Source organism: Rhinichthys klamathensis, unplaced genomic scaffold (assembly GCF_029890125.1).
Source record: "Rhinichthys klamathensis goyatoka isolate OS25496 unplaced genomic scaffold, OSU_Roscu_1.1 h1tg000488l_1, whole genome shotgun sequence".
In the NCBI taxonomy this organism is placed as follows: Eukaryota; Metazoa; Chordata; class Actinopteri; order Cypriniformes; family Leuciscidae; genus Rhinichthys; species Rhinichthys klamathensis.
In genome coordinates, this window is record NW_026606975.1 from 620992 (window position 1) to 632500 (window position 11509).

An 11509-nucleotide genomic window follows, 5' to 3' on the forward strand; every position below is an offset into this window, starting at 1 on the left:
CAAAAGCAGCAATAACAGCATAAGCAACAACCAACATAAGCAATAACCCAAAGCAGCAACATTATCCAAAAGCAGCAGCAATAACCAAAAGCAGCAGCAATATCCATAAGCAATAACCAAAAGCAGCAGCAATAAACAAAAGCAGCTGCAATATCCATAAGCAGCAATAACCAAAAGCAGCTGCAATATCCATAAGCAGCAATAACCAAAAGCAGGAGCAATATCCATAAGTAGCAATAACCAAAAGCAGCAGCAATATCCATAAATAACCAAAAGCAGCAGCAATATCCATAAATAACCAAAAGCAGCAGCAATATCCATAAGCAGCAATAACCAAAAGCAACAACAATAACCAAAAGCAGCAATAACAGCATAAGCAACAACCATAAGCAGCAGCAATAACAGCAGCAGCAGAGTAGCAGATCTATTCTGCCTAGACCAAACATATCAACATTGTCATTTCCATTATCATGCCAAAAACTCAGAGTTGTAATGACAGAACTACAGTCTTTCTGTCAAAAGAAACATCTGAGGAGGAGGAAGCATCAGAAAAAGTCCTCGTTTAACTCTTATGTAAAAGAGATCTCATTTGTGATTCTTCTTTCCTGTAGGCATCGCTGCATTTAAATTCTGTGCATGTTTTTACTCATAAGAAGTTTTGTGAGCAGCCCTGTGATTATGTAAAGGCAAAAGGATGATTGACAGTCAGAATGTGTTTTCAGTTTGAATCATATGATCCAGTCAGCATCACCTTTACAGCTGCACTGGCGGGTGAGAAGGCAAACCCGCCTCTGATTGGCTGTTCTGACTGTTGTATAGTAATGCATTTGAAATGAAAGTAACGTGATTGGCCTCTGTTGTTCTCACTCTGACTGTGAGTTTGACAGCCACAGAAAGAAACGCTTATCCAGGCACCATCATATGCACGTGCACTTACAGACTCACTGCATGCTTAAATCATGCTTTTTATGTATATTTTCAGTGGAATTTGCCAGTCATCATTATCGCTCTCCCTAGAAACTGTATAGAAACGCTTAAAATCAGCGAAGGAAACCATAGTAAATGCATAACAATGCAGTGAACACCAATGTGAACACCTTAGCAACCGCATAGTAACGTCCCGGCCAATCATAAAACCCTAACAACATGGCCGTGAGTTTTCTCATATTTTCTCAAAATGTAAAAATCTGCTAGAAAATTTATATTTTAACATCTGTAAATATTCACATCAGCTTTTTTTCATTTCTACTCATCCGATCAACAACACTCTGTCTCTCTCTCTCCCTCTGTCTGTCTCACTCGTTTAAACAGGTCACTCATCTTCACATGGCCGAAACAATATGTTGATTGTACAAACACAGTTATTAACTGGACAGCTTCCAGCAAGAGTTGTTTTCGATGTAAAGGCCTGTGGGAACATCGTGTGCTTTGGAGATTTGTGCTGTGATGCAACGGCAGAGAGAAATAAAAGCCATCGGTCGGATCATTCCTTCACTTTAGATTAGTTTTAAGTAGCTAAATGTCACAGATAAGCATCATCGTCCCTCAGAAATAATGTGTGTGTCGCGTTTATTCGGCTGGAGAATCTCAGTTCACCCAGGAATGTCATGAATTTGAAAAATAATTCATAAAATTAATACATTTTTCAAAACAGTTAAAAAAATTCAACTTTCATGGTTTGAGTGTGTGTGTGTGTGTGTGTGTGTGTGGGTTTGTGTGTGTGTGTGTGTGTGTGTGTGCGTGTGTGTGTGTGTGTGTGTTTGTTTGTGTGTGTGTGTGTGTGTGTGTGTGTGGGTTTGTGTTTGTGCGTGTGTGTGTGTATGTATGTATATGGTGTGTGTATATGAGTGTGTATGAGTGTGTGTGTGTGTGTGTGTCTGTGTGTGTGTGGGTTTGTGTGCGTGTGTGTCTGTGTGGGTTTGTGTTTGTGCGTGTGTGTGATGTGTGCGTGTGTGTGTGTGTGTGTGCATATGAGTGTGTATATGAGTGTGTGTAAGTGTGTGTGGGTTTGTGTGCGTGTGTGTGTGTATGTATATGAGTGTGTGTGTGTCTTGTGTTGTGTTGCAGATGTTCTCTTCAGCAGAACCAGCAGTGTGTGTGTGTGTGTGTGTGTGCATATGAGTGTGTATGTGTGTGTGTGTGTGTGTGTGTGTGTGTGTGTGTGTGTGTGTGTGTGTGTGTGTGTGTGTGTGTGTGAGTAATGTGTGTGTGTGTGTGTGGGGGGGGGGGTTGTGTTTGTGCGTGTGTGTGATGTGTGAGTGTGTGTGGGTTTGTGTGTGTGTGTGTGCGTGTGTGTGCATATGAGTGTGTATGAGTGTGTGTGTGTGTGTGTGTGGGTTTGTGTGTGTGTGTGTGTGTGTGTGTGTGTGTGTGCGCATATGAGTGTGTATGAGTGTGTGTGTGTGTGTGTGTGTGTGTGCGTGTGTGCATATGAGTGTGTGTAAGTGTGTGTGGGTTTGTGTGCGTGTGTGTGTGTGTGTATGTATATGAGTGTGTGTGTGTCTTGTGTTGTGTTGCAGATGTTCTCTTCAGCAGAACCCCATCCTCATTTTTCTGTGTTATCCTAATTAAACACACACACACACACACACACACAGAACCGAAAAAACAATTCCCCCTATTTGCATAATGAGACAGAATCTGTGAGAGACTAACGAGAAATCTAACGATCACTCCAAAGAGAAAGTCAGCCGGAGTCGGATCCGTTTCTGTCTCATTTATAAACGGACGCCCAGTTTTATATTAGTTTGTTTTGATTATGTTTAATGAGTCACGGACAGAAAAACACGTCTGTTACTGGACAGAACTTAGAGCAGCCTTTCTCAAACTTTTTTCAGTCGGGGCACCTTTCAAAAGTGCATAAAATCTCAAGGCACCCCAGTGTAAAATATAAATTAAAAACACTGCATAACCCAAATGTAAATGCAAATGTCCTGTTTATTTAGACAGAACAGTAATGAACAGAGCATAATACGAACTGTAAATAACAATAATAATAACAACTTTACAGGGCTATCACTTTTGTGAAAAAATCCTGATCGATTTTTGAGACATAAACGTTCATTGAATCGATTGTAAAATCGATTTTCCATGTCTAAAGACGTTTCCATTTTCAGCGCCAAATATAGGCAAATCCACGGACAACTAATAGGCATTAGCACGAGCGTAAAGAGTGCGCTTGAGACGCGCACAAGTCAGCAATATTTCTGATGATTTATTGGCATGAAGTTTCGTGCACAATGACAAACAGGAGTGCAAGATTCTCGAAAAACAATAAGCAGAGTGGACTGCCATAACATCAATGAAAAACATTACTGCAGGCTTCAACATGGCTGTGTTTACGATTAGAAATGTCAAACAAATTTCGCCTACGTAGGCGATTGTAGGCCGGATCTGTATCTGTATGCATGGGACTGTCTGAATACCGGCAGAATTCACATTTTTGTTGTAAAAAGAGACACGTTATGCAGAAGTATAGTTTGTATGTGTGTTTGTCAGAGCCTGCAGTTGCTGTGTGACGCGCGTTCGCGCGGTCGGTGTTGTTGCTATAACGCGTTGCTATGGGTTGCGTCACTTGCGTCAAGTTGTGTGTGTGTCTTGCTTCGGTCTTGTGAGACGGATTTTTATGGTTAATTTTATATATATATATTTATCTAAAATGAATTTACAATTTTATTAATACGTTCATATGTTTAAAAAGAAGAAGAATGTATTTATGTAAATTCAAATATATATATATATTTTTTTTTAGCCTACGTAATTTTTTGGCGGCACCCCTGACAAAGTCAGGGGGCACCCCAGTGTGCCGCGGCACCCACTTTGAGAAAGGCTGACTTAGAGCACCAGTTCAATGAAGATTCACTCATCCGACACACTCACGCTGCTCTTTGAAGCCTATATGACTAAAAACATCATAAAAGTTTTGTAAATTAAAATCAGGACGTTTTACAGTATTGTTTCCAGATGTTGTGCTCGACTGACGTGATCACGATGAACAATGAAAAGCGCCATGAACATTACTCGGCAGTTTCACGGCAAACATAACATCATATGATATGCAAGCGGTAAGCGTTCGGCACGATCATCACATAAACACACACACACTTACTGTAGTACGCAGACACACCACCTAGTATTTTATACTATATTTAATATTACTAAGTACATCCCTACTGTGGACGGCCCAGTGCTTTAGCGCCGGGAATAGAATCAGTCCACCCGTCTAGATGCTTTTCAGGCCATAATTGCAACTTAATCTCTGGCCCTATGCAATTTGCATTGTAATAATATCCAATATTCAAACTGCAGTAATGGTGTTGCGGTTTAGGGAATATTTGCATCTAGCAGCTGGTGCTTTGGGTTTCTCTTTGATGCAGATTTCGTCTTGTTTGTTTGATTTTAAACGTCCTCTGCTGGTTTATTTAAAGGAATAGTTGGGTTAAAATGTTTAATTCTGTTACATTTATTCACCTTCAAATCTGTATGAATTTCTTTCTTCTGCTGAACACAAAATAATAATAATAATAATACATTTTATTTATAATGCGCTTTTCTAAAACCCAAAGAAGATATTTTGAAGGATTGACTTCTACATTGACTTCCATAGAAAAAAAAAATAACATGGAAGTCAATGGGGTCCAAAAATTGTTTGGTTATTGGTTTGGTTCCTTTGTGTTCAGTAGAAGAAATAATTTCATACAGGTTTGAAACAACTTGAGTTTGAGTAAATGATGACAGAATTTTCATTTTTAAGTGAACTATTCCTTTAAAAGTGTTTAAATCAGTTTAGTTAACAATAACAACACTGGTCTTATTGTGATCGATTCATCGAGGCACATTACTTGAAGAACAATATGTTGAATAGGTTGGCGTTTCAAGCTTCTTCGTTTCAAATCAAATGTTTTGTGATGTTTGTGTGCGTCTGTCATGTATTAGTATAGCCGTAACAGGAATACAAAACAATCAGGGTTCCCGCGGGGTCTTAAAAAGCCTTAAAAGCATTGAATTGATTCATTTGGAAATAATACCTTAAAAAGTCTTGAATTTTGATGTCTGGGTCTTAAAAATTGTGCTGTATGTAACTTTTCCTTATTGTATTTTTCCTCAAAAGTTTCATTTGTCAACCATGATTATTATAATTGTCGATGTTTATTGTTCAGGGGTCTCTCAGTTCTCCATATTCCCAGCATGGAATAAGTAGCTAGCTAATGTTAAAACACAACTTAACATTGTTCGGCAAACTTTCTTGTGGCCTACTGAAATGTTTTTATTTTTCACACCTGCGTGGCTTATCATCTTTTACCCATTCCACATTTGAAAAATAAATGAACACAAGTTCAAGGATTTTATTTTTATTTTTTTTTGCTGGTAGGGACGTGAAATAGGTATTAATTTTTTATATAAATGGTCTTAAAAAGGCTTGAATTTAACTTGAAGAAACTTGTAGGAACCCTGAACAATGTGTCATCTAATTTTAATCCATGAGCCTCATCATCTTCCAGTCAAACGAGTGATTTAACCACGATCATTCTGGTAGTTATCTGGTTCGAAACATTCAGAAACGTCCCCTAAAGTCACCCACGGGTTACAGTAAAGTTGGCAGTAAAGGGCAGGTCGATTACGGACACGTGCAGTGGTTAACAGGAAGACTCGAGGTGCAGAAAACCCCTGTTGTGTGTCTAAGTTTAGACAATGAGACAGAAATACCAAATCAGAGAGAAAGAAAGAAGCATAGATGACAACATCCCACGATCCCTTCAATCTGTCTGAGCGATTAGCGCCGTGGCCGGCCCGATCTGCCACATCTGATGAGGGACATTCTCACGCGCTAAATACAGCACTTCAGATTTACTTGACAGCATATTGTTAGTCATACGACACTTTCTGAGTCACAGTGATATGCAGAATCATCCAGCGCTCACGTGTGGGACGTTTGCTTGCGTTTTCAAGACAACCGAGAAACTGATCGACATATATTAGTGTGAGGAAAGATTTAACATCAAACTTGTTTATTTTTGGCAATGCAAAGACAGTATTTTGATTCAGTTGTACTTTGAGATGGACTTTTTTTTGTATGTATGAGTATCTAAAATAAACTTATATTTATATGCTACACCACCATGCATCATATATCGCTGAATGAAATTGTTGTTTCCTACTAATTTTGGTGTGCTGATTTCAGAAATAGTCTGTCAAAACACACAAAAGGAGTGTTTTGCTCTAGCACAAACAAAATATGATTTTGTAGCATTTTTTTGTTGTTGCTTTAAACAACTATTTGTAAACTATGTGTCTTGTATTATCCATTAATCAGCTGAAAGACACGATTCCTCTCTTCCTCTGAGCCCGACGACAACTATCTGTTCAATTCTCAGCCGCTTTTCACATTAATGACATTATCTTGTGCCTAATCCTGAATTCAAGGTTAGAATTATGGACAGATGTTTTCTGTGGGTGTTTTACCGCATTCAACGAGTGACAGAAAATCACAGATGCTGTGAAAAAGCTTGTGTTTATGTTTCTAGACATTAAAGTATTTAACATTATTCCATTATTAGTATTTTTCCACTCCTTTGCCGATTGTAAGTTAAATGATACATTTTTTAATACAATACTTTTGAATACATTCAAACAACAACATTTGACAAAATGTTTTAGTTATTATTTAAAGCTAATTTATATACAGGTGAAGCTCGATAAATTAGAATATGGTGCAAAAGTTTATTTATTTCAGTAATTCAACTTAAAAGGTAAAACTAATATATTATATAGACTCATTACATGCAAAGTGAGATATTTCAAGCCTTTATTTGTTATAATTTTGATGATTATGGCTTACAGCTTATGAAAACCTTTTCACAATATTCTAATTTTGAATTTTCATAATCTATAAGCCATAATCATCAAAATTATAACAAATAAAGTCTTGAAATATCTCACTTTGCATGTAATGAGTCTATATAATATATTAGTTTCACCTTTTAAGTTGAATTACTGAACTTTTGCACCATATTCTCATTTTTCGAGTTTCACCTGTATATATTAGCTTTAAAATAACTCCTTTTGTGTGTGTTTGACAGGCTATTTCTGTAATCAGCACACCAAAATTAGTAGGAAACAACAAGTATTGGATTTCATTCAGCGATATATGATGCATGGTGGTGTAGCATATAAATATAAGTTTATTTTAGATACTCATACATACAAAAAAAAGTATTTCTTTGGACATGTCCATCTCAAAGTATCACTGAATCAAAATACTGTCTTTGCATTGCCAAAAATAAACAAGTTTGATGTTAAATCTTTCCTCACACTAATATATGTCGATCAGTTTAAAGAGTTTCACCTGTATATATATATATATATATAACTGTACATGATATATATATATATATATTCATGCTTTGGGACTTCAAAGAATACCATGGTATAACCATGTAAATGTTATTATGTTAATGATCCTGAGGGCGTATTTCATCTGGTTGTCATTTTTCTCTCAGGTCTTTTGAGAGACAGCGGTGTGCACTACAAGTACACTACACTCGTTTCATATGTCTCTGTGTGCTGTGTGTGTGTGTGTGTGTGTGTGTGTGTGTGTTTGGCACACTCTCTTGTGTGAATCATTAGATGTTGGATTGCTCCGATTCCTAAACCCAGACTGCCAAAACTCCTGCCGGGAGCGTTTCCTCAAACAAGCCTCACACACAGAGTGGGACAAAAGGAGATCTCTCTCTCTCTCACACACACACACACACACACACACACACACACACACACACACACACACACACACACACACACACACACACACACACACACACACACACACACACACACACACAAACATACACAGATACATGAACACGCAGTGGGAAGAGGCCAGAATGACTGACTGAAATCAGTTCATATGTCATTATTCCTGCTGAGCACAATATGTTATAGTGGCATTTAAGTCAATCATCACTAGCACTAGAGCTGATCATGATGTGATCAAACGCCTGAAGTATTAAAGGCACTGGATGATAAAACAGGTGGAAAAGTCCCATAGACACACATTGAAGGAGGGACCTGAGCCATATATCCATAATATTAGAGGGTGTATGTCTGTGAGGGAAAACACCACAAAAGTCCTGTTGGGAATTGATGATGTTTTGATTTGTGAAGCTCTCATTGGTTGTTTGTCAATGATGAACCAGTTGTTTCACTTCTAAGTTGGGTCCGTTGTCCTGTGTTTTCTCTCCTCTCTGTCTCCTTCCGTCTTTACTCTCTTCCTCTCCTCTTTTCTCCATCTCTACAGAGCAGATTCAGTGTAGGAGATCGAGGTGTTAGGCTGTACGGCGCATTACCCGTGAGACACAACCCTGAGGAGAAAAGACTGCCCTCTTCAGGGGTGAGACCCGTTCCACACCTTCATCTTCCTCTTCAGTTCTGATACAAACCCTAGTGAGATGCTACTGACCATGCAGAAACATACTCTAAACGGTCATTTCACCGTCTCGGTCAACTATAGACCCGATGTAGTCCGGCTATGAGTAGCCAAAATAACCTCACATTTGGTTACATGTCATTTTTGCCAAAATAACTTGTGAGATGAATGATATTCAAAGTCAACAGTGACTACAAGGTGTTTGGTTTCATTTCTTTGACATGTTCATATTTTAGATGACTAGTCTGTTCTTGGGCGATCGTTAGATGTTTATTAAATTTTCACTGAATGTTCAAATTTTGCCTTGTTTTAGCCTAGACGTCTGGGCTGTGTTTGGACGGCTATTAGACGTCTTTAAACGCAAAATTGCTTGCTGGGATTATGGGTCACCCAAAGTACCTTTCATGTGTAAAGGACATTTTAATACCGTTTTCCAGTATAAAGAACCTGTAAAGGATCTATGGATGATAAAGTTCCTTCATGAAACCATAGATACCAATAAAGAACATTTATTTGTAGGAGTTTATGCAAGTACGCAAACACCAAAATCAATAATGGAGTGTCTATTTACACTAACTCCGCCCACTGACGTCAAAACTACAGATTGTCAACAGTAGAAGTAGTGTAGATTCAAGAAGTTTTGATGCAAATCGACCCGAGTTCAAATCCGCCTTTTGCTGAACTTGCTCTACTCCCTTTTCCCATCACATATCAGATCGGAAAGGCATTTATTTTCGATTATGATTTCACTTTTCTAACTTTAGTTAGTGTGTAATGTTGCTGTTTGAGCATAAACAACATCTGCAAAGTTACACCGCTCAAAGTTCAAAGCAAAGGGAGATATTTGCTTTTATAGAAATCGTTTTTTAAGGACTACAACAAACGGCTGGTAGAACTACACCAGCTTCCTCCCGGGTTTGTGACATCACCAACCCTAAATTAACATAAACCCCGCCCCCCGGGAACACGCAGTCCATGTTGAGAAGAGGAAGAGCTGTTGTAGTCGAGGACATTTGTGAGTCTGCTCAAACTGTCGCATCCGTCTTTTCACATGCAATAGAAAGTCACTCTGTGTGCATCTCACAACAGTTCCTATACAAGCGATTTATAGATTATCCTGACAGAATATGCTAATTGAAGATAGCTAACTCCACATCAGCAACATAAATTCATCAACTAACCATTCAGAGATGTCCTGTTGCTTCTACATGTTGTCACTTCTTCTTAGTCTCTCCATCTTTGTCTGACTCCGGTTTAAACATAAAAGGCAGAACAGTTTCTGACATTTTAGCGAGTGGAGCTGCTAACACACACACACTCTTGTAGCTCCGCCCACTGTCTCGGGAGCATCAGCACATTTGCATTTAAAGGGCCAGACACAAAACGGTGTGTTTTTGCTAACCCTCAAAAAGTGACAACTTTAACATGCTATATAAAAATATCTGTGGGGTATTTTGAGCTAAAACTTCACATACACACTCGATTTATTTTACATCTTGTGAAAAGGGCATTATACCACCCCTTTATATATAAATTAATAATCATTCTAATTCCACGAGAAAAGCGAAGTCCACACCACAGCGATAACAAAAACAACACAGAATAACGACATCATTGGAATCGCTTTCAGACCAATTTTTGTTTTCCAGCTGATGAATGATAAAAACATCCAATCAGAATCTGAAGAGCTTGGGCGTTTAAAGTGGAAGATGACGAAACGTGTTGTAATAAACGACGTAGTTATTCGGTTAAGAGCGGGCCTTTAGTGTTCAGGAGCCACTGAAATGAAACCACACTAGTGACTGGATTACTCTCTCAACTCAATGAATTTCAACTCAACATGTTGCTAAACTAATGACTCAATGCTTTAATAAGAATAAAACCACAACACAGAGATATTAGGTGAAATAACCAAACTGTAAAGATTGATTGTGACTATAAAAATATAAGTATAATTAACATTTCTATTGACACAGCCACCATATTGGATTTGTTTTCCCACTCATCGTGGTTTATGTCGTCAGTTCACTGGGTTTTGGATCAGGGTTTCTCTAGCGCCCCCTGTTGTCTGACTGTGACTGTCTGTCTGTGGTGGGTTTGTGGTTCTCTGAGGGTCACAAACTCAGAGTCTCTATATGTCCACATAGGGCCACACTTCACACCCACCATAACCTCCCGCACACACACACACACACACACGCTACAGGATAAAGTTCAAGTTTGAGCCAAAAACCAGTCAAGTGTAACTACTTAGACTCACAAAACATACAGTGGCAGCATCAGATGGTAATGCCATGACACTGAATGATCACCATATTCATGCACAAGGGTCTTACATGGTATTTCAGAGAATATCATCATTTATGGCCCTTGGTGCAATTATTAGTTAGTGAATATCATGTAATGTGGAAGTTGTCATTTTTCTTTGCTTTGAGCATGAGAAGAATTAATGTCTGTGTGAAATTTTCCAAAAGAAATGCATTTTTATAATGTGAGTTCTACAAACACAGTTACTATAGTGCATTTGTTGAATGAGCAATGCACGTGAATAAACAGTCATTTTAGCAGCATCTTTATAGATCGTAGGCATTGTTTTATTTTGTGCTCATGCAATGGTGTTTTTGCAGTTGCGGATACACACGGCTTATGTTTGCAATGCTGCAACTGTTCACACACACACAAAAGTGACTCACGTTCAAAAGTGAGCATGTTTGACTCAGAATTACCTATGTTTCCTTTTTCACTTTCCGTTACTTGAAAGGACGTCCGTATTTAACAAAGTAAAACACGTCTGAGTCACTGGAAAATCTCGAACTGCGTGTGCCCTCCGCTTTTCTTTTCAATTGATCTACTCAGCATATTAACTGAACATGTGAAACTGTGGAAATAAAAATGTTCCAAAACACTGAAAAATCCTCTGCGGTAGCTTTTCTTTTTTGGAAAGATCTTCTCGTCGTCCTGCTCGAGTGAATGCCGCCGTGTGCAATATTGTGGGCGGCTTCTTTTTAATTAGAAACAAGATGGTATTGATGTTCCAGAAACCGGCATCGTAAATCATTTATCAGCGCCAACAAAGCAGCTCAC

The 11509-nt window shown here is 38.4% G+C and overlaps 1 protein-coding gene across 6 annotated transcripts in view; it reads left to right on the plus strand.

Moving 5' to 3' along the window:
• tox2 (TOX high mobility group box family member 2) overlaps positions 1-11509 on the plus strand; it is a 153794-nt gene that overhangs the window by 45978 nt on the left and 96307 nt on the right. For 4 of the 6 annotated variants that reach the window (XM_056237569.1, XM_056237568.1, XM_056237573.1 and 1 more), the window contains exon 2: positions 8297-8389. The exons of the other annotated variants lie outside the window; for them this stretch is intronic. In XM_056237569.1, the coding sequence (XP_056093544.1) occupies positions 8297-8389 (93 nt within the window). The remainder of the gene's footprint in view (positions 1-8296; positions 8390-11509) is intronic. 6 annotated transcript variants of the gene reach the window in all.